At 39.8% G+C, this 25,527-nt stretch overlaps 1 protein-coding gene across 2 annotated transcripts in view; it reads right to left on the bottom strand.

Annotated features, from left to right (window-relative positions):
- col7a1 (collagen, type VII, alpha 1) overlaps positions 1–25,527 on the bottom strand; it is a 75,750-nt gene that overhangs the window by 32,737 nt on the left and 17,486 nt on the right. For both annotated transcript variants that reach the window (XM_028002654.1, XM_028002655.1), the window contains exons 17-74: positions 25,352–25,474; positions 24,357–24,623; positions 22,755–22,898; positions 22,516–22,647; positions 21,969–22,115; positions 21,743–21,880; positions 21,507–21,656; positions 21,293–21,429; positions 21,081–21,207; positions 20,850–20,993; positions 19,537–19,706; positions 18,520–18,561; positions 18,369–18,395; positions 18,144–18,188; positions 17,929–18,048; positions 17,780–17,851; positions 17,647–17,682; positions 17,520–17,573; positions 17,330–17,404; positions 16,992–17,105; positions 15,346–15,372; positions 15,193–15,246; positions 15,014–15,085; positions 14,869–14,928; positions 14,315–14,350; positions 14,198–14,242; positions 13,216–13,251; positions 13,085–13,129; positions 12,946–12,981; positions 12,795–12,830; positions 12,673–12,705; positions 12,501–12,572; positions 12,363–12,422; positions 12,207–12,242; positions 12,038–12,118; positions 10,575–10,610; positions 10,394–10,438; positions 10,220–10,291; positions 10,040–10,084; positions 9,919–9,954; positions 9,779–9,820; positions 9,121–9,201; positions 8,941–8,976; positions 8,810–8,845; positions 8,554–8,634; positions 7,040–7,075; positions 6,512–6,583; positions 6,381–6,425; positions 6,010–6,045; positions 4,474–4,509; positions 3,899–3,985; positions 3,761–3,826; positions 3,277–3,312; positions 3,160–3,195; positions 3,021–3,068; positions 2,890–2,925; positions 1,940–2,065; positions 79–288 (exon numbers count right to left, since the gene is read on the bottom strand). In XM_028002654.1, the coding sequence (XP_027858455.1) occupies positions 79–288; positions 1,940–2,065; positions 2,890–2,925; positions 3,021–3,068; positions 3,160–3,195; positions 3,277–3,312; positions 3,761–3,826; positions 3,899–3,985; positions 4,474–4,509; positions 6,010–6,045; positions 6,381–6,425; positions 6,512–6,583; positions 7,040–7,075; positions 8,554–8,634; positions 8,810–8,845; positions 8,941–8,976; positions 9,121–9,201; positions 9,779–9,820; positions 9,919–9,954; positions 10,040–10,084; positions 10,220–10,291; positions 10,394–10,438; positions 10,575–10,610; positions 12,038–12,118; positions 12,207–12,242; positions 12,363–12,422; positions 12,501–12,572; positions 12,673–12,705; positions 12,795–12,830; positions 12,946–12,981; positions 13,085–13,129; positions 13,216–13,251; positions 14,198–14,242; positions 14,315–14,350; positions 14,869–14,928; positions 15,014–15,085; positions 15,193–15,246; positions 15,346–15,372; positions 16,992–17,105; positions 17,330–17,404; positions 17,520–17,573; positions 17,647–17,682; positions 17,780–17,851; positions 17,929–18,048; positions 18,144–18,188; positions 18,369–18,395; positions 18,520–18,561; positions 19,537–19,706; positions 20,850–20,993; positions 21,081–21,207; positions 21,293–21,429; positions 21,507–21,656; positions 21,743–21,880; positions 21,969–22,115; positions 22,516–22,647; positions 22,755–22,898; positions 24,357–24,623; positions 25,352–25,474 (4,373 nt within the window). The remainder of the gene's footprint in view (positions 1–78; positions 289–1,939; positions 2,066–2,889; positions 2,926–3,020; positions 3,069–3,159; positions 3,196–3,276; positions 3,313–3,760; positions 3,827–3,898; positions 3,986–4,473; positions 4,510–6,009; positions 6,046–6,380; positions 6,426–6,511; positions 6,584–7,039; positions 7,076–8,553; positions 8,635–8,809; positions 8,846–8,940; positions 8,977–9,120; positions 9,202–9,778; positions 9,821–9,918; positions 9,955–10,039; positions 10,085–10,219; positions 10,292–10,393; positions 10,439–10,574; positions 10,611–12,037; positions 12,119–12,206; positions 12,243–12,362; positions 12,423–12,500; positions 12,573–12,672; positions 12,706–12,794; positions 12,831–12,945; positions 12,982–13,084; positions 13,130–13,215; positions 13,252–14,197; positions 14,243–14,314; positions 14,351–14,868; positions 14,929–15,013; positions 15,086–15,192; positions 15,247–15,345; positions 15,373–16,991; positions 17,106–17,329; positions 17,405–17,519; positions 17,574–17,646; positions 17,683–17,779; positions 17,852–17,928; positions 18,049–18,143; positions 18,189–18,368; positions 18,396–18,519; positions 18,562–19,536; positions 19,707–20,849; positions 20,994–21,080; positions 21,208–21,292; positions 21,430–21,506; positions 21,657–21,742; positions 21,881–21,968; positions 22,116–22,515; positions 22,648–22,754; positions 22,899–24,356; positions 24,624–25,351; positions 25,475–25,527) is intronic.

The raw sequence follows: 25,527 nt of genomic DNA, 5'->3' as shown, positions 1-25,527 counted from the left end.
TGAAACACAGATACATGATCTCACTGTGCATGCTCAATGAAAAAGATCTTCATTTTGTGCACCATTTGTCTTCCTCACCTTTTCTCCTGGCCTCCCAGTCTCTCCAAGTTCCCCTGCTCTCCCTGGAACACCCGGTATTCCCGGCTTGCCAGGCTCCCCAGCAGGCCCTGCGGGTCCCTCTGGCCCTCGTTCTAAACTGGCTCTTCCTGGAGGCCCCGTTTGTCCTATGGGCCCTCGCTCCCCTTGTTCCCCTTTCGGTCCCCTATCTCCTTGAAAACCTCGAGTGCCCTGGAACAGAGACGGATTCACATTTTAGGATTCATTCAAGCAAATAACTTCATTTTTATTTGTTTTAATTTTTCATTTTGTACTTATCGTTACTCTTCAGGACACAATACATTGCCAAAAGCTTTGAGGTGTTTGTCTTTACACACGCATGTACTTTAATAACATTAGGGTGACCAAACGTCCGTATTTCCCGGGACATGTCCGTATTTCACGTCCTGTCCCGGGCGTCCTGGGTTTTTTTTAGAAAGTGAGGAAATGTCCAGTTTTTTAAAAATTTCCTTCATTGGACCATTAAATTTACAGGCACTAGGGCACTGCGCTGCGTGTGACGTAATCCCTGAGCCGCGTCAGTGCGGGCAGCCCTGTTCTTAATCAGAAGATAGATAGCGTGGCTGTCAGTACGCCAACAACATGCCAAAGCGCAAATGTATGGAGTTTCCCCGCTTTTAGAGCAGCCCCCGCTCCAAGGTGTTCTGGTTTTCCCAACCAGACTCTGGTCTTTAGTGAGACCAGAGTCCAGTGGTGGCCGGTTTTACACTAATGAATAACTTTCATACCAATCAACTCTGAACTGAAAGGTTCTACACTGAGCAGACATTTTTAAACGCAGTTTGAGATTCATGTAACCATTATTCTCTGTGTGCAAACACTAAAAGGGAGCTAGTACAACCACCTGGGAACCAACCAGGCATAAAAACAACAACATAAACACTAGTTTAACCTTTACTGGATTATTCTAAGCTAATTATGGTTTCATAAAACACATTTTGGGATTTGTGCAACCTTTCCTCCACATGTGTGAACAAATTTGATTCATAGTTTTCAAAAGAATATTCCAAAAATCTTGCCCTGTGCCATAAAATTTAACATCATGCATTGTTTTGTTCTTGAGAGATAAATTGCAACACCCCTTAATCAGATTTTATAATTATTGACAGCTCCAGTGCCCAGTTCTGCAGCCCCTCGTTTCAGTAATGACCGCAGCACTTTACCAGTAGTAGCTCTAATTAACAGAAAGTGACAAACAAAGCAGCTTGCAGCTAATCAGGAGATTGCAATTCACTGACGGCACACAGTTTTGTGTTGAGTCAACTTGGGTCAAATCAGAATCCGTCTGATTCACTTGCTCTTTGTTGTGCAGATAAAACAAGAGGCTGTTTGGTTCCCTTCAATAAATAAAATCATACATTCACATGAAAAACATCGGTCCTACCAGCTGTTTGTGTGCAAATCACTTTGCTCCTCATTATCTCTGTATGCTCATCGGAGAGTTATAAATAAAAAAATCTGTGCTTATACAATAGAAACATTAGAAACAGCATTGCAAAACACTTTTTAGAACACGTGCAATAAATCAAAGCATACAAGGATTTAAATGGCACCACTGGCAGATAATAAAGGTTATTAAATAGTTGCTGTAATTAAACTTACACTCTCCTCACTACATAACAGCCTCATAAAAAGAAACTCCCATAAATACATGTGCAACAAGGCAGATATCAAAGATCCTTGTTTAGATGCCTCTCAGGTGTAGTGCACATCTTGGTGTACACTTGGAAAATTTACCATCAACAGTCTTAATATTGCACAGAAAGTGATAGAGCATCAGATGAAACGCCTGAGTAACGGAGTGAGTCTTAGTCACGCTCACATCTGCTCCAGATGGTCCTCTGATCCCAGGCTCCCCTCTGTCTCCTTTGTCACCCTTCTCAACCTTTTGCGGAGGAGAAGACAGCATTGTGTCCTTTATGTCCACAAGCACCTTCAGATCCGACACCTGTACGCCAGGAAGGAATCAGATAAATGCAGGAGTGTTACAGTGGCAGCAATGAGTCCCTGTGAAATGCTTCTGACCTCAGGTAAAGGGAGGTCAGAACAAATTCATGTCCACAGCTTCAGAAATGCATTTGACTCCTCTACATGCCACATTCTGATGCTGGCTTCAGAAATGAAAGGTCTCATTATAATTTTAAGAGATGTTGGGGCGTAAGCTCTCAAACATTTCAGAAGTGTTGGGAATATCAGATGAGGGGATCATTTGGATTTGGCAGCCTTCTTGAAGAGCGGGGCTAAATAAGAGTTTGAGGTATTAGTAAAAAATAAAAGGATGATCCTGTCGCTGATGTTCCTAAAAAAATACTTTAATAATCCTGAATTTGTGTTTTATTACATATTCCTAAAACAGTACAATATTTTACATACATTAACTATTGGCATTAATTATGGCCTTTTGAAGAGGCATTTGAGTTGCTCTTTGGCCAAAATATAAAAAAACTGAGTTTATTTTGATTTTCTGTGACCTACAGAAAGTCAAAATTCTAGGTTCAGTTATCAGCATAGTCTCCATCTCACCCTTAACCCCTGCACTAATACCTTGAACCACACACTTATAAATGTCACAACGCAGTTCTGGTAGTATTCTGACCAGATGACGGACCATCCTTTATGGCATAAATTGACTACGCCCCCAACTACATGGGGAAAAAAATAATTTTTTTTCTGAATTTGCTTACTTTTATCTCTTTGATATAGCTTGAGTTCCTTATCTCTAAAACAACAGTCTCTTAAATGAAACATAATAAGCAGAGACAGACCACGTACCAGTATCCCGAGGCCGGACAGAGCTCTTTGTACATCCTTTTCAGAGAGCACAGACACCGCATTAATAATAGAAGCATAAATATATAAATACAAACAAACAAAGGAAATCATGACATCGCCTGTCATCATACCGCTGCTGTTCCGGGTTTACCAGGAGCCCCATCCTCTCCTGGGTCTCCCTAAGCATAAACAAGGCATGCAGAGCTCAACACAACAATGATGAAACTTGGATTTGAATTCTTTAGGACATCAGCATCAATTGTGACTTACAGCATCTCCTTTAGTACCTGCTGGACCTCGCTCACCCTGACAAAAACAGTGAAGGTCATGAAACCAGACAGTACATTTATTAATTGATAACAAAAGGCAAAAGCTGTTGCCTCTTACTCTGGCTCCCATCGCTCCTGGAATTCCAGGCACACCCTGGAAAACAGAGGAATGGAAACGAGAATATCAAGACACTGAAGATAAGTTATTCCACTGAGACAGGCGTAAATGAAACCCACAGCAAATGTTGCATCATATAATCAATACGTATACTGTATGTACACATGACATGTTTTTCAAACTTTATTTTATTTTATTTTTTTAAAAACTGAAAGAAATGAGCATAAACTAGTTAGGTCATAACTTTTAGATAAGTTCAGGATGTTAAGCAAGTGAACTACAATCATTCTTTGTCAAAGTGTATAAATTGAAATTAAAGAAAGTTCTTGGAATGGGTGTTCACAATAATGTAGTATTTTCTAGTTAAACTGCATGATTCTCATTGTTACAGTTTCTAGCTTATGGACCTAAAATTATGAAACTTTGATGAAGTTCAGGATGAGAAGTATTTTGCTTTTCAGGGATTTTTAAATCCTGAACTCACCGGCGTTCCTGGAGGCCCCTGTGGACCTGGGATGGGTGCGGCCCCATCACCTTTTACATATACAACCTGAAATAAATCAGAGATTATTCAAAATGCTACTTTCTTCTACTAATTTTCAGTTTTCTTCATGAGACTTACCTGCCCAGGTAATCCAACAGGCCCCTGTGGTCCAGAGGGGCCGGAGGGCCCAGCAGGACCAAGGTCCCCTTTCTGCCCATCACGGCCCTGAAAAAAAACAACTTGTGAACTTAAGACTGTGATTCACTCTACTCTTGGTGACTTCCTACTCAGTTGAACTATAAAATCAAAGCAGGTGGCTGCTGCCACCCCTCCGCTGATGTTCAAGAGATAATTAATATGAATTTGCACATGAAAACAGCAGTGTGACATTTGGCGCCCCTCTGGATTCCTCTCTGAAGTGGCTCCCCCCTTAAAGGCTAAGCTTCATCATTAGAAGATAGTGAATCTATACAACTGGGTCTAAGGAGCCTATTGATTCAGCAGAGGGCGAGTGTGTGATGTCAGGGTCAGAGCAAACTACGCCTGAGAAGCGAGCCATTAGAGAGAGGAACAGATGAATATAAAAGAAAGCTGGTGAACGAAATGATACAAGCAGGAAGTATGAGGGGAAGAATGGAAAATGTAGAGCAGAAACAAACTTTAAATCATATGCGTGAAAGATAAATAAATGAAAAAGGTTGAACCAAACTGACATCTCTTCCAGCTGCTCCAGCGTCTCCTTTGTCACCCTGCAGATTAGAAACAGCAGCGTCAAACCCCTGAGAATTTGAGCGTAAACACAAGCTGCAACAATTAGCATGCACTTACATTATCTTCCTGACATATTTATAGGTCTGGAATATGTTCACATTTTGCCACCTTACATCAACAAACCATAAAGCATTCTAATGGGATTTTCTTCACAGAATAATGGGTAATTGTTACCTGGAAGAACAACAATGCATGCTTTTCAATTTTCTCTACAAATAAAATTCTGAATGATGTGGAACGCAGTTGTATTCAGCCCCCTTCAGTCAATACTTTATAAAATCGCATTTTGCTACAGATAAAGCTGCAGGTCTTTTGGGTTATGTCTCTTCCAGATTTGCATATATGAACACTGGATGTTTTGCCCTTTTCCTTCTTGCAAAATGTTTCGATCTCAGCCAGTCAGATTTGAAGGAGAGTTTCTGGAAATGGAAATGTTCAAGTTTTTCCAGAGATTCTTAATGAGATGTGGGTTTGAATTCTGACTGTTCCACTATGACATGTATTTGTTTTTATCTAAACCAGGCCATTGTAGCTCTGGCTATGTGTAGGGCCATTCTCTGGCTTGAAAGTGAACTACCACACCAGGAAAGCAACAAAGATACCACCACCATGTTTGACATCTGCAGGAGATGCACTGCAGATGTGACCAGGTCCATTCTTCAAGATCATCCTGTAATGTTTAGATGCACACCTTCTCTAACTGACCTGAATTAAAGGAGTGTGAATAAATGCAACACTGACAGGTCTCTGCAGATCCAACTGACATGCTGATGAGGGTATTCAGTAGTTTGAAACACCTTGTTTTTTGCATGTGTGCCACAAAATACAATTTTGGTCTAATCCTGTCAGAAGACCTATTCCAAGCTGTCAGCTGTGATGGCTTCTAAAAGCAGTCCAAATGCATTCACATCACGCTTTTCAGATTATTTTTTGTAAATAACTTTGATAAACATTCATCATTTTCAACCCCCTTCAAAATTATGCAGTATTTTCTGTTTATCTATCAAATAAATCCCAATTTGACTTTTTTTTGTGGTTGTAATGCGCACACTTTAGTCCATTTAATTTTCATAAATTAGTTTAGTGTTATGTGTTATGATTAATTTAATGTTTATTTAGATGCTCACTGGACCATGAATGTGCGTAGAATAATCTCTGTATGTTCTGCACATATCACAAATTTTAACAACAAATTTGATTTTGAAAAAGATTCAAGGTCTGAATCTTTTTGAAATGCAGTGTAATACATTTGCTTGTTTTAGTTTAACTGACTTAAAAGTGTTGCCCAAACATAATCAAATACCTAAAATCAGAACATATTTTTATAACTGATAGGATGCTTTGCAATATCGTGTTGCTAGTTTAGCCTAAATATCTTCCACTGAGCTGAAATGGTAAACACTCATATGCATAATCATGTACTCATACATTTTAACCTCCTGGTGTCAGATGATATAAATTCATAAACAGCCACAGACCTTTCTCCCGTCTTCACCTGGCACTCCATCCTCGCCCTGTGTATAAAAAAATGCATTACATTCTGAATTATGGCCAGTCTGCTCCTGGGGCTCTCAGCTCTGCTGTTCCAGTGGCTCACTAAAGGCAGTCATTATGCAGCTGACTTTATAATACGTATCTGCACAGCTTTTGATCCTCCACAGAGAAATGGATCAGCACATCAAGCCCATTAGTGAGAGAATAACAGAAAGGAAAAAGTATGCACATAATTCACAATATTTTTACTCTTAATAAACAGAATCAATATCACATTGCTAACCAAAAGCCCAAATGCATCTCATCTGAGTAAATCAAAAGCTGGTAAAAACACATCCAGAATATGAATAGTTACCATTTTGCCCACAAGACCAGGTTTTCCATCTTCACCTGCTTTACCCTACATCATAAAAAGACTTGGTTATGACAGAGTAGTTTAGAGACATAATATGAAACAAACGTGTGAGTAAGAAGGTGAGTACTGACAGGTATTCCTGGATTTCCTGGAGGACCAACAGGACCAGAGGCACCTTGCTCTCCTCTTAATCCTGGTAATCCCTACAAGAACAGATCAAATTGGGAAAACCACATTAAAAAAAACAAAAAAACAAATATGCACAGAGTTTGATCATAGCATACATCAGCAGCTGCAGAGGTACAGTGTGTCCACCCATAAAAGCAGGAATTAGTTTTATTAAACCGAATGCTTGAAGCCGTTCAGAACCCTCAGAACCATTATTACTGTCAATATTACATAACGGTCTCCTGTGTAACTGGCCTGGCCTGGAGACATGTTTCTCCACTGTTAGCTTATGCAACGAGCCACAGGAACAAAGCAGGAATTTCAACATCTACACAGCGCCATCTGCTGTATGAACGCCTCAACTTCACAGACACTTAGACGCCAGTGGAAAAAGAAGGGAATGTATGCTAACAAAACTATCAGAAAAAAATACTTGTATTTCTTTTTTTAGTAATAAGAAATTTAATTTTAAATAGAAAAGGGGAACTTACGTCTCTTCCAGCGTCGCCTTGCTTCCCAGGATCACCCTGTAGTGGAAACAGATATTAAAATACACAGTATCAAAAATACATATTTTATAATATGTAAAATTATAAAATATGTTTATTAAAATAATTTTTTTATTAAATCAGAATAATTTTTGTCCTGTTTTAGGTTTTGTAGGATGAAAAAAAATTCTATTTTTTAAATACCTCAATTAAGTGATTTTAAAAAAAAATACTTTATTTAAATTTAGAAGCTTGCACACATTTTCTTAGTACTGGGTAGATTTTCCTCTAAACTGTATGGCCTGGGTCAAACTTTGGGTCAAACTTTTTCTATTTCCTTCCACCATCTTGGCCCATTCCTCCCAACACAGCTTAACTGAGTCAGGTTTATAGACCGACTTGCTCTCACACTTTTTCAGGTATTTTTTTTCTATGGGAAGTAGATTAGGGTTGTGTCCTATTGTGAAATATTGACATTAAACTAATTTGTGACTAATTTGGCAACATTATTGGGGTCGTTGTCCATTATGGATATCCATAAAAAATTTACTTCCAGGCTGATATCTTGAGATGTTGCTTCAATATTCACCCAAGAGTTTCTCATTGTATCTATGATACAATGAGCTACTACTCCCACATGGGAGATGGTGTTCTCAGACTTACCGTCTTACCTAATCATCATCTAAATTAAACAATGCTCATGATGACCAAACACTCAACTTCAACTCCTAACCATAGGACATGTCTTGGGAAATTAAGGTATCTGTTCTTATGTGCATTTGCAAATTATACTGTAGCTTTTTATTTTGCTTTTTGAATAACGTCTTCTGCTTCACTGATTGGTCTTTCAGTCCAGAACAGGACTCACTGTGATGCATTCCTACTGGCTTCAGCCAGCGACTTTACAAAGTCTTTTTCTTCTATTGTACGGTCATTTAGCAAATTTCAGCTAAAAACACACCTTGGATCTGAAAGGTAAAATTAGTAAATATTAAAATTATGTTTATATTTAAGTGTACATCTGCTCACAGGATGAACCAGACTTTAGCCAGTGTACCATTCTCTTCCTGACATCTTGGTTGATTTGGTTGGTTGTTATATCACACAAGGAAGTTGCTGTGTTTAAGGTGTTGCCTTAAAATACACCCATCAACTCAAATACAGTTGATTTACCCATGCCAATTTTACACAGCCATGACATCATCAACTGGGCTTTTGAACATTTCTTAAAAGAAAACTAATATTACATAAACTTCTGTCTTTGAAGAAAGCAATAAAATATTCTCTAAAAAGATTTCTAATGTTATTTTTGGCTTTCAGCAAATAGTAGGTTTCATGCCAACCCCTGACTCACCTAAACAGGAAAGGTTTAGTTTGCTTTAATGTCACACAGTAAGAAATAATGGTAGCTGCATTTGTGGTACACTGTATGGAAATACATGGTTTCAACTGTAATATAGCAACTTTCATTGCAATGATTTTTAGAGTTTGGTCAAACATGTGAGGAACTGGGTTACCCTTGATCCGGGTGGTCCTGGAGAGCCTGGTTTACCATCCAGACCAGGACGCCCATCTAAGCCAGATGCTCCTCTGTCTCCCTGTCACAAGAAGAGAAACAGTCAGAAGTACCAAACAGTGTTTTCTGTAGTGGTACATAAAGAAAGGCGTTCTAATTTGCTGCTGAGACGAGACTCAGACAAAAAAAAAAAAGTGAATAATTGTTGGATTCAGTCTTGATTAAACCAAACAGTGTCACACTTATCAATGGCAAACCTTCTCTCCGGGCGATCCCCTTTCTCCTGTGTCACCCTGCAAACATTCATAGCAAAATTGATTTCATTATATTTGAAAATGAGATGAACATTTCTACTAGTTATGATGACTGAAGCACAGAGTAAACTCACTTTTATCCCTGCCGGCCCCCTCGGTCCCTCAGGACCCTTTATAGACAGAAGAAGAAGTCACAGACGATGATCAGTCATGCACAGCAAATCCACACAGAAAGGAGCGGATGTGCATGTGGGTGCATTTAGAGCAGAGTGGAATATCAGCAGCCATTAGAGCATTTAAAACACCAAACTCACTCGCAGGCCTGGAGCTCCAGGAGTCCCTGCTTCCCCTTTCTGACCTTTGCTGCCATGCTCTCCGGGGTCACCGTCGTCACCCTGGGGTCACGATAATGTAAGACCTCTAGTGAGTGAGCTACTACTGTTTTCAAAACAAACAAAGTGACTTGTAATAGCATACGCAGTGCATGATTATGAAGTGCAGGGAACACATAGTTCATTTCAAAATGTTTTATGAATAAAAATCTCTAAAGTGTGGCACGCAGTGATGTTCAGCTCCCTGATGAATAATGCTCTCCTTGCCGAACCTGTTAGTTTTGATGGAGTTGGAAGGTTTGCAGTTGTGCCATACCGTTTTTGTGACTTTTGGTTGCAATGGATTTTATTTAGTGGTACCAAAGTAAAGGGAACTAACAGAAATGCAGACCACACTTGGGCTTTTCCTTTTTTTATTTTAAAAATCTATTAGTTTATTTCCTTTAATTTCACAACTTTCCTCTACTTTATGTTGTTCAATCACATAAAAACACATTGACATTTCTTGCTGTGACTTTCATGTTGTGGGGTACGAGTACATTTCCAAAGCTCTGGGTCAAAACCTGCAATTTCAAAATGAAATGTTCCTGCATAATTGTTTTTATGCACTGAAACTAGAACACACAGTAAGAGCACAAACCTTCTCCCCTCGCTCTCCTTTCAGCTGACCCTGGATGTCAGCCTGTTGACAGACAAATATGAGGTATCGCTTTAAGCTCGGCTTTTTCAACATATCTGTGTTTTTGTCCAAACAAAAAAAATGCTAAGTGAGAAACTCACCACTTTCCCCGGTGGCCCTGCAGGCCCTTGAGGTCCCTTAAAGAGAACAAAGTGTGTAAATCTGCTGAGTTCACATCTGAAGATACATGAGTCGATTTCAATATTAAGGAAGACTGCATACTAGCTCTCCTTTCTCTCCTCTCGGTCCAGCGGGTCCAGGGCTGCCCTGTAATCAAACCCAGATCAATAAAGGCACTGAGCAGACAACCTTCCTGGCAGTTTCTTCTCTTATGTATTCTCCGGAATAGCACAAGAGCACATTGAAAAGCTGTCTGTACGATTAAACATAAAAGAGTCTCACATTTCTCCCCTGCTCTCCCGGATCTCCCGCGTCTCCTTTCTCTCCTGGCCGCCCCGGCTGACCCGACAGTCCCTGAACGAGCATTCAGTAACGATGTCTGTTACCTGGACTCGATGTAAGGTGGCAGCTTTAAACATCTTAATGGGGCAAATTAACCGGAAGAAAATCTCCTACCCGCAAACCTCTTTCTCCTTGTTTTCCTGGAAGTCCAGATTCTCCCTACAGGAGAAAAAGATAAAATTCTCAAGATCACATTTGGCACCTAATCATCAAGTCAGAATGATGATTAGGTACAAGGGACATTCAATTAAAGCTCATGTTAAATAACACATAAAACAAAACCAGAGCTACTTACAGGTGTGCCTTCGTCACCTTTATCACCTTTTTCTCCCTAGAATTTAGAAATAGTAAAATAAATGATAGAGAAGTTGCAGGTAACATGAAATGTGAGTTTTACACCAAAAAAGAGGCTTTTTTCTTTACCTCTAAACTGCCTTCATTAGAAAGGGATGCATGTTAGAAATGAGAGGGAAGAGCTTAGCATCACAGCGAATATACTGTGAAATGTATCTACTATAAAAGAGTAAGACAAAGTGTTACAGTACTGGTAGAAAAAGACTAACAACAAAAATCAGTGAATCGAATAAAGCGGAGGATGCAGCGTTTAACAAAAGCCACCCCAAAGAGACAGTTATCGAAAAGTATGAAATTAAAACCAACTGAGATTGAAAAACTTTTTTTTTTGGCTGCTTTTGATTAAACCAAATGAGTATACGCTGAAAAAAGTTGATGAAAAAAGCAAATAATATGTGTTCTTAAAATATTTTTGTCTGGTAGAGATCACACAAACAGCAGAACTAAAACAGCTTTTAGTCCTGAAAGATTAGCTTGTCTGGACTGCTGGACAGATTATTTTCATTATTAATTGTAACACGATTCCCAGCATGTTCAAGCTGATATAAACTCAGATGTAATTTCAATCAACAGGCGAGTGACTGAAGTCAAAGATCATCTGAAAACAACGGTTACACTAATATATATGCAACATAATGTGATCAACTCTGTGACAGTCATCGTATCTGAATGGCCGATCCGACTCCATTAGAGCAAATTGCAGTTTCATACAAGAGACTAGAACGACGGGCCATTAAGGCAACTGCATCTTCTAGGGCAAAAGCCTCAGTCATAAATCTACAACCTCACTTAAAAAAAAAAAATGCTCCACAGCATTAGCAGGGCAGGTGCTCTCCACTCTGGGATCTTTGGACATCAGGTCATTTCAGTGGGAGATTGGGAATGTGCATATTCACTCTCAAGTAGGTGAGTAACATCATTTGCAATAAATGAATAAAACTATTGATTTATTGGTTTAAATCAAAAAATAAATACATATTTTTTTATTAATAAATAAATAAATCAGCAATAAATCTGATCTTCTGCAGCACATCAAATTCACAGTTTAAAAGCAGCACTTTTAAACTGTGAATGTTAAAAATCAATATACTTACCAAGTAAGCTATTAACATTGCAATATATCAAACATTTGGAGAGACTTTATTTATGGATTTAAATGCATCTAAAAATATCATTACTGTATGGGAAACATTGCTATTTTTACTCTTTTGTTTAATTATTACACAAACTCTTGAGGCCAGCGGCACCGTTTGTAGCACTGCTGTCTTACAACTAGAAGGTTCTGGGTTTGAATCCCAGCGTTGGATCTTCCTGCACTGAGTCCTCCATATCTGACTGTTTTTAAATGTTGTCTGAAGCTCTTTTTATTTTGCTTTTAAGAATAAATTTTCCCTCAATACGGACCTGTTTTCCAGGCAGGCTGGGTTTTCCTGGGATTCCTGGGCGTCCATCCTCTCCCCTCTCGCCTGCTTCTCCTGGGTCTCCCTAAATAACAGTGAAAAAGATCAATTTCACAATTAAGCTGCTGAAAATTTGAAGAAAAAGCCAAAAAGGGCCACTGCAGGACACAGACCTTGGCTCCTGGTCGTCCATTAAGACCTGCAGGTCCCTGAGGAAAGATTACATGTTTAATCCAAACCAAACTGGAGGAGTTTTAGTGAACATGGCTCAAAAGATTGTTTCGCAAATAAGGAATGCTATTGTGAAGACTATATTATAATAAACTTACTCGCTCTCCTGGCTCTCCTTTAGGTCCAAGAACACCTGACCCTCCAGAACCTGGAGAACCCTGATGGAGCAACAGAAAGTAATGTTGATTTGATAAACAGGATTTCTCCAACATGTGATTCCTCTTGTGGCCGCTCACTTTCTCTCCTCTTTGCCCTGACTCCCCTTTCTCCCCCCTCAGGCCTTCAGATCCAGGCAGACCTCGTTCCCCCTTTGGAAAAAAAGATAGCAAAGAACCAAGAACATAAAATGTCTGTATGAGCTGATAACAGTTTATTTTATTTTTTATTCAGACACGTTTTATCTCTAACCTGTTCTCCTTTCTTCCCTGGGAAACCTGCCATCTGAATGATAAAAAAGAGAGCAGGGTGTCTCCATTTCACTGTCAGAGACCTTCAATCAATACTTGCAGGTATCAGATTTAAGCACTCACACTTCTGCCCGGCTCCCCTCGTGCTCCTTCATTCCCCTGAAAACAGACATTGTTTCTTGAAAGTCCAACCAATTAGATTATGAAAGATCCAGCACGCAGATCTGACCTGCAGCTTCATTCATCATTGATCCTAATAGACTCTCAGTCTCACCTTTTCTCCTGCTGGTCCACTTGGGCCTGGTAAACCCTTTGATTAAATTAAAACAATAAGTTTAGACACTCCATATACATAAGAAGCGTCAAAAAGAAAAACATATAGGCAAGGAATGAAGTATTTAAGCAATGCTCACTCTCAGGCCTGGTGATCCCGGGATGCCTGCCTTCCCTGGGTCTCCCTAAGAAGACAGCATTATGCTGAAAACTTTGCAAACTTCCTTTAAATCAATAAAGGTCAACGGATAACAACTTCAGCTCTACTCACTTTCTCTCCAGTCTCCCCGGCAGGCCCTCGCTCCCCCTACAAAGATACAAAAGTTCAAATGCATCACACACAAAAAATATCTGAGTTTACTGACAAAAATAAAAACAGAAATAGAAATAGAGAAGAGAAGGGGACAGAATTGAAATTAAATATCCTTTATTTAATTTCAGGTGTACAGTATCAGTAGTGAATGTAAATGAAAGTAGATACATATAAAATTAGCAATAAAACAAACAAAAAAAAGACAATAACAGATTGTACAGTGAGGGCAAATTTATATAAAACATGTTCACCTATTAAAAATAATGTAACCAAGTTCAAATGAATAAGATGATTTTAAGCAGTGCACAAACTTTGCTTAACATTACTGCAAACTTAACACATTATTGACAATAAAATGAAAAACTGTGCAAAAAAACATGAGGGATGCAAACAACTTGTTGGGTTTGTTGGAAGCAGTGATGGTTATAAAGTTTTATAGCTGCTGAGAAGAAGGATCTACAATCATGCTACTTCGTGCACCCAAAACACAGCAGTTTCTCAGAGATCTCCAGTTCTGCAGCCCCTTCATGCATGAGGTGGGAGACATTGTCCAGCAGTGATGTGATTTCCACTAGAGGACGTCCTAGGACAGAGCTGGTCTTTCTGATGAGCTTCTCTAACTTCTTCTTCTCAGCAACAGACAATCTGCTGCTCCAACAAACTGTCTATTTTCGACTTTCTGACCCAAACTGTCCCTCTAAGATAAAAGCAAATCCCTTAGGAGATTCAGAAACAATCAACGAGGCACCAATGCTTTGCTGTCTAAGTCATACTGGAACATCAGTGTCCACAGAGAAGCGAGAACATCATCAACATGTTTTGCTTAAGCTGTCGCAATCGACTATCAATTTCAGGAGAAGCTGAAGATTTTAAGCATTCGCGGAACCACCCCTACTGGTGTGGACATGTCCGCAGGGACTAACTGTTTTATATGACTCACCCTGTCTCCCCGTGTCCCAGGCTCACCCGGCTGTCCTCGGTCTCCCTGGTGGGACAGAGATCAGTCATTCCTCTTCCATCTTGTTACAGAAATATTTTTTAATCACATGCGTCTTACCTTGCCGCCGATCTCACCTGCAGGCCCGCGGGGACCCTGGAAAATATTGGAAACATGCATAAGCTGAAAATGTTGCATCACAGTGTTTTTCAGCCAGAGCACAGGATCATTCAAAAGAGGCATTTCAGCTCAGGTGAAGCAAATACAAACTAATTCTAAAAGATTGCATGGTTGAACATCATGCATTATCTCCAGGTGTAAAAGAAATATACAGCAAAACAAAAAGACACTCATCTGGACAAAAACTAAATCACATACCATAATTATTTTTTAGAACCTGCTGTGTGAGTAATTACCAAAGTCATTTATTAAGTATCCACTGCTATGTTTTAACAGCATAATAATTTTGTGAAATCTCTGCAAAATCTGTTGCTGTTTGTCCTACAGGTGGAGCCACTGGATAGTGAATCATGATTGTATTGCACTGATCCACGTGGAGAAAACATTGGTAATACAGTTTGCACCGTGCATCTAGTTCAAAGTTAAGCTATGCTTCTCTGAGGCAGCCATTAAATCTCACCGGCCAATCAGAAATCTTCTTCAATCAGACTCACCCTGTCCCCGGTCTCTCCTTGCTTTCCTGGAGGTCCAGGTAGGCCGGCACCGTCTTCGCCCTGACGACCACAGATGACCCATTCTCATTAAAACAATCACTCTCCTCTGTTCACATTTAGAACACCAAATCAAGCCTGCAGAAACCTTTTCTCCTCTGCTGCCCTGTGGCCCTGCTGGCCCCCTCGGCCCCGGGCCACCCGGCGTTCCTGGAATGCCCTGAGGATGTAAAAGCAATTAGAAAATGCAAAGTACACGAGATGAGCACGAAGCGTCACCTGCAAAACTAACGTGTCAGCACATTATGAGTGACTGACGATGCTTACAGAGGAGCCCTTTTCACCCTTGACGGCCACGCCGCTTCCCACTCCTGGAGGTCCCTGTCAGCAAAGAGAGATAAGAGCTGAGGATCTTTATGCTCTTTTGCTCCTGAGGAAATTTCTGCACTCAGAGAACAAGTTCAATATGGCATGACTCACCCTCTCTCCTTCACTGCCCTTATCTCCCTGTGGGAGATAAAATGAAACAAAGTGAGAAATATTTTGAGAAAAAAAAAAAAAAGCTTAGTAAGCAAAGACAAAAAAAGAAACTCTACAATAACTGTGTAACAGATAAGAAAGTATCATTTGTAAACCAGCAAAAATAGAGATAATATTTTGCTAAAAGAAACACTTGTGTTTCACTAACCGATTAAAAGCAAATGGGACATTTAAGATATTAAATTTTTAGAAAAAATAAACTAGTGGGAAAAAATGAATGATTTTTCAATGATAAATGCATTGAATTGTATTTACACAGTTTCCTGTTTTGCCATGTACGCTCGTGTAGTGAAACAAAAATATTACTTGGGTCTAAATTTAAGGAATGTAATAAAATTTTATGAAAATCAGGATCAAATCCTGTCAAACCTTGTAATGTACATTGAGACCAAGCACAAGGACTAGCAGTGTTCTACTGTATCAGGAAGCATACTTTGTTTTCTTTATTCATCTGTTTTCTTTTTTTATTTAATAATCAGCTGATAAACAGAAAACTGACAATCAAAGCTCCATGAGTGGATATGATAATTATTTGATAAATTCATTAGAAAGTAGAACAAGCCATCATTTAAGCTTTCAGTTTCAGTTTCAGTCCTGCTTGCAGAAGAGGAGTGAATCTTCATCGGTGTAGACAGAGGAACTGCAAAGCCCACCATGAGATTACTAATGATCAACTGCTGCAATAATTAAGCAGCAATTATTTGATCATGTATCAGAGAAATCTAGCTGGTATAAATGGCATCTTCTACACTAATCTGGCAACATTGTTCGACATGAGCAACAAAAAATGAAAGTCTGTGGCAGCCTGGCTCAAGTTGTTAGAAAATAATGTACGCTACATTGTGAAAAGCATAATAAGGTGTTACAGGAATCCTGTGGAGTGGAGTGTACTCAATGCAAGGATTAAATCATACCCGTTACATAAAAGTAGCAATAGCTAATGATTCCGATTTACACTGCTGATGATGTAACTAAGAATAAGCTAAAATATATCCTAAGGTCATATTCTTAGTATATTTATTATTCATTTTACTGGCAAGAAAAGAAAAAAAAATTCAAATATGCAAGGAATGAAACAGAATTCACTGAGCTGGTCAAATACCGGTAAAAATTAGCAGAAAGCGTTCATCCACAGCAACGTTTTCTTGGTGATTAAAAGTAAATTTGAGCCTCGGCTGTGATGCTTTCTCTGCATGTAACTCAATGGTACTACCATGCGAGTTATTCTGAACACAGCAGTTCTACTTTGCTAACAATAATCTAATTCAAAGAGGACTAAAGAACTAATGTGTGGCTCTCCAATTTGTTATTTTTCAGTCATGTTAATTACCAAGCAGGGCCTTGAAAATGTATTAGTACCTTTTCAGCTTCATCTACATTTTGACATGTGGCAGTGACAGATTCCAATCTATTCTATTGGGATTTTATGTGACAGGTCAAAATAAATAACTTAGAGATTGTTGTGGTAAATGAAATGTCGTTTAGAGAATCTGAAAAGTGTGGCAGGCATTTGCATTCATTCCCTTTTACCCTGGTAAATAAATTGTAATTAATTAATTTGCAGAGAAGCTGTGGAAGAGCCAAACCTTAATGGAAAGTCCTGGTGTTCCTGGAATTCCAGGGCGACCGTCCTGACCTGATCTACCTGGAACTCCGGGGTCTCCCTTGGCTCCGTTGGTACCTGGTCGACCTGGATTACCCTTCATATGAGATCCAGAAAATTATTGGGTTTCCCCAACAAGATCTATGACATCTTCATGAGTCTTTCTCCACCCCTCCATAGAAGTCAGACATGATCTTATCAATAAACGATGAATGTTTTAAATGTGGAACTTTTTATTTACTATACAAAATACAGTAAAAATCAGAATTTTGTCACTTTTTTCCACCTTTATCTTGATTTAGCAAATTTATAGGTTCTTACTGGTATTCCTGGGATGCCTGGCTCTCCCTTCCTCCCTGGAAGACCCCCACCGGACTCAGAGGAACCCGGTTCACCCTGAAATGTCACCAAACCACACCTAAAGCACCTCACACATCACTTTGGTCTCGGCTTTAGTTTGTACTGAAGGAACGTTTTTCTTTGTGAAATTTGAAATAAGGTTAAAGCTCACCCTTTCACCTTTATCACCCTTTGATCCTGGCATGCCTTGTCCTCCTGGTTCGCCCTAAAACAGGAAAACAATACAGGGCTGAGTTTTGACATACACCTGGTAGCTTGAGGGTCAGTGTGTTACTCACTGGGCTTCCTCTGACCCCGGGGAGACCTTGTGAGCCCTAAGGGTCGACAAAAAGTTGTTTTTTTTGGTTTTATTGTTAAGCTAAAACCAACAACAACAAAAATCAATCAATGAGATCCAGTAGCTCTACTCACTGGAACACCTGCATTTCCAGGAGCTCCTGGTCTTCCTGGTAATCCTGGATTTCCATCCACTCCAGGAAAGCCCTAAAAGAAGAAAATATATAAACATTTCTTTGAAAGTTTTATTTTCATCATGTTAGCATGAACTCGGGTGCACTCACCCTCTCCCCCTTCTCCCCTTTTATCCGCTGAGAAGGGTCAATAGGGGTCGATTGTCCTGGTGTTCCTGGACGTCCTTCAGGACCTCTGGGACCTTCCCTCCCTGGCAAACCATCACGACCCTCCATCGTGACATTAGGGGACACATAGTATGTTAGCTTAAAATATAATACGGTATGTTATTCCATTGTCAAAATGGCTGATCTATCTGACTCACAGGCTCGCCCTTGCGTCCATCTGCACCATCTCTGCCTCTTTCACCCTGTGGTATAAAGCAGAAAGAGGCACCTTAACATTTACTGGTGATTATTTTTTGCAGAGACAAAAAGTCACAAACACTCAAAAACTGGTTAAAACCTAATAAATGTCATTTGATTAATAACACAACTTTCTAAGATGTTTGAAAGATGTTAAATAGAGAAATAAATTTTAAAAAATTTACCGTCTCGCCACGATCTCCCTTCTCACCCTAAAAGGCATAAATTAATAAAATCCATAGCAAAGAAAAAGGCATTAGTAAGTTTTATTTATCCTGGATGGAGAGGTTTGAGTTAATACAAGATTTGGATTACAATGGTATAAAACCGACTTACCTGAGGACACTGTATGGTACACCTATCTGGACCTGGAGTGACCTGAACAAATCAAAGGAAATGTTTAGGTGGAATGAAATATTCATCAAATGATCCATTAACTTTCATTTAACTGAGATCAGGTTGAACCAGGACCAGATCTAAATCCAGACATCTCTCTACCCAATTTAATTCACAGACTCATTGTTGGACCATGAAAGGTGCCAGTAGGCTCCTCTTACTGCTCACTTTATGAGTTAAATCAAGCTAGAACAAGTTTGGCACTGATGGCACCGATTCAGCAAGGTATCAGAAACATTCCTCTAAAATTTTAGATTAAGGATAAAGATCCATGAAGGCCAATAAACTCGCTGCCATTTTTCAAGAAACTAGTTTGAAATGATTTAAGCTTTATGACCTGGTGCGTTATTCTGCTGCAAGCAGCCATAAGAAGACAGGTACACCATGGTGATAAAGGAATGGACATGGTCAGCCACTATACTCAGGTGGGTTAAACAATGCCCAACGGGTTCACCCTGGACAGGTCACCAGTCTGTCGCAGGGCAACATAGAGACAGACAGGATAAACAACCATGCACGCACACATTCATACCTAGGGAGAATATAGAGACCAATTAACCTGACAGTCATGTTTTTGGACTGTGGGAGGAAGCCGGCGTACCCGGAGAGAACTCACGCATGCACAGGGAGAACATGCAAACTCCATGAAGAAAGACCCCGGGCCGGGAATAGAATAGTTGCTGCAAGGTAACAGTGCTACCAGCTGCGCTACTGTGCAGCTGATTTGTTTCTCAACATATTAAGAGAGGACTGTAGAGGGTTCAGTTTGATTTTTTTGACTCTCAGTTCTTTCTTAGAACACGACAGCCAAGAGTAGCACTAGCATTATGCAGACAAAGCCCCTATCCATTGATCTATCCCCACGCCACCCCACCATTACTCACTAACAAAACCCAAAGAGAATTTCAAGCTTTTGTCTTTCCAAAACCAATTTGGCCTGTGAATCAACAAACTCACCTCTGGGATTCTGGCAATTCCACAAAGCAAGTCGGCCAGATCAGGGTGCACAGTGTTGAGTCGTTCTGCGGTACCGGCATACAGGATGTTCTGTGGGCTTCGATTCGTCACAGCCCGCCGCAGCTCCTCCATGTCAGCTTGGCCTATTCCCACAGCTAGCACGGTCACACCTTACATGCAAACACATATGTGAAGATTTGTGTCAAGTGAAGCATTTCTGCAACATAGATAAAGTCACATGTTTCTGTGACTCAACAGAGTCAGAAACATGACAACACAATTAGGAGAGTATGACCACTAGAACCTTTCAGGCAATCTATAATAATTAATCCACAAAGTAGTTCTAAAAGACCATGGACATGGATTATTTGGAAGTCAAAAAGAAAATAAAACTGTATGTCACTGAAATCAGGAAAAGATAAATGATTTCTACAGTTTTTCCCAGATCTAGACTCTTTTTACCACACACTTCAATTTTTTTTTTATTGGTAATTTATCTTCTGGAACAACCAAAGTACCACATGACCAGTGGCGGCTGGTGGTGATATTTGAAGGGTGGGCTTATATATATATATATATATATGTATACAGTAGATTTCACTGGAGTTTAAATATGACTATCTGATTAAATGTGGATGAATACAAGTGCATGCCACACATTTCAGATTTTTATTTGAAAATATTGTTGGTATTTTTCCATTTATTTGAATTACTTTGTTACAAAATCCCCAGAAAATACACCGCAGTTTAAAAATATTCAAAAGTTTAAGGGCATGAATACTTTAGAAAGACTGATTCTCTGAATTACTTTTTTTTATAATGAAAAGTTGTAAGTTTGTTAAAATCTGGAACAAGCTTCCAAAAAACTGAAAAACAGCTGAAACACTGAGGACCTTTAAATCTAGACTCAAAAACCGTGGTTGGAGTTCCTTTAGAAACATAATCAGTGGAACATTATTCAGCAATCTGATGTCTAACAACGGCAAAATGTTATGTTTCAATTGCTGACTGTTTCTATGACTTTGTATTTTTGTGTTTTTATGATAAAGCACTTTGAAATGCCTTGTTGCTGAAAGGTGCTACGCAAATAAACTTGATTTGATATTTATAACTCTGACTTTTCAGTCTTAAAGTTTGCATGATGTCAGATGTTTGCTTCTTGTTTTAATTCTTATGGATTATGAAGGACACAACTGAAAATGTATTTGATTTAGGAAAGGGATTAAATTATCCAAATGCTTAACAGTAATTTCATCTAACCACGGTGAGTTCGGTGTCACTCATCATATGTTCACAGTTTCAGTCCCTCACACCTGCATCTCCCAGACTGCTGGCTGCGAGGGTCAGGTTGTCCACAGATTTTCTGTCAGCAATGATCACGACCGCCCCGGGCACCCTGGGTCTCCGTCCAGCTGAGGGGGTCAGCAGGTATTGTCGGGTGAACGTCACCGCCTCACCTGAAGAGCAACACAGTTAATGTCACCACTGCACACCGCCACACAATATCAACTGCTTAAACAGATGATCCTTTAAAAAAAACTGACCGATGTTATTCCCTGGGCTTTCATCAAAGGGTGTAGACTGGACATCTTGGAGCAGCGTGTCAGTTCTTGAATGATGATTGAGCAGGAACCAGATTTTGGGTCTATAACTGTATACAACCACCCCCACCTATAAAAACAAGATTATTGTCAAATAAAAAAAAAAATCTATCAACATTTTAACCTACTTTTCTCTCTTTGAGAGTGAAATGTACCTGCGAGTCTTGGGGCCCAATCGCTGCGAGCGACCCTGTTGCACTGGTGACAATGTCCCGCAGAGGTCTCACCAGGTCAGACCGATCGGTGGACGCAGGCACAAGAAACACCACATCAAGACGGCCACCCAGACACACTGCAGAGAAAACGGTTCACAACAATAGGCAAATGTTGCCTGCTTTGAGGCTTTTTAATGCGATGATGGTGCATTACCGGTGCGTTCATCTACAAAAGTCTCAGGTGAAACTCCGCCTGCAAAGGTGGGCTGGATGGTGAATCTGTATCTGCGGCCCAAACGCAGCCCGGTCACCAGGTACGAGCTGGACGAAGGAGGCAGCGTGATGGACAGACCCCGGCCGACATCTGACAAATATTTATATTTAAAATGATGAAGCAGTTATTGACAGAGTTTGGCTGTACAATGTAAATCATGACTTCTTTTTTTTCACCTGTCTCCTCTTTCCAGCGAAGAATATATCCTGTGGCGCCGGTAAGGAGAGCCCAGCTCAGCCGCACAGAATCCGAGTTAACCTCGGTCGCTCGTAAAGTTGTGGTTGGTAGTGTGGAAGGTGGGGTGACATAACCAGCTGTGCAAATGGAGAACACACAAGATCACAACCCAACGCTAACATGTTTCACCATATGATGTATCTGACACTAAAACACAGCGCTCACGTGTGGTGACTCTGGCAGAAACAGGCGACCCTTCCCTGTTTTCAACTAAAGCGATGACCTGAACCTCGTACTCAACCCCAGGATCGAGCTGGTCCAGATCCAGGGAACTCACATCCCGGCCCACCAGCTGGCGCCGCTCTTCCCCACCTACAGCAGCAGAAAGTCATGTTCACACGTACTTGCTTGTTGAGAAAAGAAGACCTTCTTTGCATGAAAGTTAAATTTTTATTAATATTTACATGACTTAATATTAAAAACAAATTGGTTTCATTAAGAAGGGTGTATTGAAAATCACACCAACATGGATGCAATGAGCTGTAGGAGTCTAAAGTTGAAGACAAAACTACTGAAACAGTTTGGTTGAAATGTTTAATTTAAACATGGATAGGTTGTCAGTCTGATCTGAGATCGAACAAGGATCTTATTGCAGAAAGAGGCAGGAAGATGGACGTTTCTGCAACAGATCAGTGAGGCAGATGGGATCATAGCAGGATGACAGAAAACAGATGGATAAAAACAAAATGATGTTCCCCAAGAACTTGCTTACCGTCGACTCTCCTCCAAATGACGCGATAAGCTGTTGCTCCCTGCACACCAACCCAGGAGACCCGCACCACTTCCCCTCGGGCTTCCTGGACTTTAAGCGACGTCACAGTTCCCACAACCGACTGATCCGATTCTGTCAGGACAGAAACATTTCAAACTTTGTTCCCACTTTTTCCCCACTTGCAGCAGGGGCATTGTTAAAAGCAGCAACAGTAGTTAAGAAGAAAACAAACGAGATACCTGTTCTAATGCTGAGGATAGCTGGACTTCCTTCTCGAGAGCCAAAAAGGGCAGAAACCTGCACAGTGTAAGCCGAGTTAGGCTGAAGGCCATCTATGGTGTAGGAGGAGACATCAGCAGCTACGGTTTGTGTTGTTTCGGTTCCTGCATGGAGATATAGAAAGTGTCAACATTAACCTTCTCAATATTTTTGTATGTGTGATACATTTGCCCCTGTCCCCTTTACTCTGAGACCCTTAAGTCAAATCCAGGATAGCAAATTACTTTCAAATATCCCCTAATCAGTAAACAAAGTCAACATATATGCAATTTAATGTCAGTATAGCAATAGTTGCTCAGTAGAGCGATCAGAAGTTTGTTAGAAAACATTAGTGAACAAACCAAGACCAAGAAGCACAGCAGACAGGTCAGGGAGGAAGTTATGGAGAAATCTAATAATAGTATACAAGCTGTAAATATCTCCCTTTGCGTGGAATAGCAGGGATTTCCCCCCTGATACTTGCAGCTCTTCAACAAAAGAAATCTATACAATATAAAAAGTATTTCTATATTTAAAGGTAGCAGAAGGCTCATGTGAGAAGTTTGTCTGTGATTTCATGCAAATATTTTGTAGAACTTCAATAACAGACCTTCTTTTTTGAAAAGTTTAAACTTTAGGATTCGTTCTAAAACAAAATATTATTGTTATTCTTAATAATTTCACCATAAAAAAAACAACTAATTCAGTATCATAAGGCTAATAAGTCACCATTTTTTATTGGAAGGGTCATGCAGGTTTTACGGTTGTAGACACATTTTATTTAGTAGGCGTGAGGGCAAAAAAGGCTCTTTGGACTGTAAATGATGTTGACCTCTGACCTGCACTGACAGGTCTAGCAGGGAGATCATTAATCACTGAAGCAGCCAAGAGGCCAATGACTGAAACAAAAGTGCTTGGTCTACATATATAACTCTATGTGTGGCTGGAAACTAACACCGCACAGCACCTCAAACACCCGTCCCCATGGTGGCACATGGTGGTGGCAGCATCATGTTGTGAGTATGTTTTTTTTTACCATAGATAGGGAATAAGGTCGGACTTGTAGGAAGATGGATAAAGGTCAATAAAGGGCATTCGTGAAAGAAAACCTGTTGAAGGCTCTACAAGACTTCAGAAAGGGGCAGAGGATCCCCTTCTCAGAGCATATTTATGTGTTTGAATGGTCCTGTCAAAGTCCAGAACTTAATCCATCAAAGTTGGTCTCTACTCAATCTGACAGAGGTTGAGCTGTTTTGCTACGAATGGGAGAAAAAAGTAGTCTCTAGTCTCTATGTTTTTTGTTCTAAATATCTACTATATCCCATGGCTGAATACACACACAGGCCACACTGTTCATATTTTTATTTGCAAAATGAAAAATTTGCAAAGCCATGTTATATTTTTGCTTACCCTTCAAAATTATGTCTAACTTTGCATTGATCTGTCACGTAAAATACCAGTAAAATACGTAAAGATAAAATGTGTAAAGATGCACATAATTTCAGAGGTTATGAAGACTTTTGCAAAGAACTGAACATGTAAACCCTTAACAGCTGCTGTATCTACAGCAAATCATTTCTTACCATCTTCATGGCGCCAAATGATCTTGTACCCAGTAGCTCGAGAAAAAGATGACCAAGTAATACGTATCCTCTGTGACAAAACCTCAGTGGTACGAAGCCCAAACAACGCTCCATTAGAGGGATTTGTCCTCGAAGACACAGTGACGACTTCGCCAACACGCTGATTAACAATAGGGGCAACACCGATTACCACAGCCTCATCCGGCTGCAGGCCATCAATTGTGTAAAAAGTCGACTCTGCTCCCAGAAGACGAGATTGCTCTGCACCTGCACAGGAGAACAGAAGATTATAAAATACAAGAAAATATATCACAGTAGAACATCATTAAATATATGCCTATATCACGGCTCTCAAAAGCATATACACCCAATTAAAAGTCCAAGTTTTATTATTAGCATATTTTTTAAGGCACCTTTAGATTTAATTTCAGCATTCACTCTTCTTGAGTTCATACCTGCCATTTGATCTCTCTCATAATTGCTCATTTACATCTTTTAGATAAAGACCAAGGTTGCAGAGAAGGAAAGGAGCATGCTGTATAAATTTATCAGTCAGGAGAAGGATGCAAAAACCAATGCACAGTAATCCATGTATTAACTATGGCACAGTGACATAAAAAATATGGAAAAAACTTTACATTTCTCCAAAACTGATAAAAAAGTTGAGTTAAAAACTTATCAAGGAGGTTAGCAAGACCATGGCAGTAACGCTGAAGCTTTTAAATAAGAACCGCTTGTGTCTACATGTGACTTTTAAGAGTTTAAGCAGAAGATAACTTCTCTTGTTTCTTGAAGATGATTCACCTTCCATCAAAATGTGTTCTTCTTAAGTTGAACACTAACCTATAAACCATTTCTTTCCATGTTTAGAAGTGAAAAAGCCCTTTCGGATTCAAGGCAAAACATCAAGAAACAAGAGGAAAGGTACTACTCCCTTCCACTTAAGTACATGTCCTGTGTGACCATAAATCTACACCAGCGATATCTTTACTTACTATTTCCTTGCCTCCAAGTAACTCTATATCCTGTTGCACCAGTGACTCCTTGCCAAGCGACGCGAATTCTCCGACTGTTTGCATTTGTTACTCTGAGATTGGTCACTCTCCTTGCAGCTGGCTCTGCAGTAAACAAAGGTTTTCAGGTGTTTTACATTGTTTTATATTGAACATTG

This window comes from Xiphophorus couchianus, chromosome 20 (assembly GCF_001444195.1).
Source record: "Xiphophorus couchianus chromosome 20, X_couchianus-1.0, whole genome shotgun sequence".
Classification (NCBI taxonomy): domain Eukaryota; kingdom Metazoa; phylum Chordata; class Actinopteri; order Cyprinodontiformes; family Poeciliidae; genus Xiphophorus; species Xiphophorus couchianus.
This window is presented reverse-complemented; position numbering and strand designations above follow the sequence as displayed.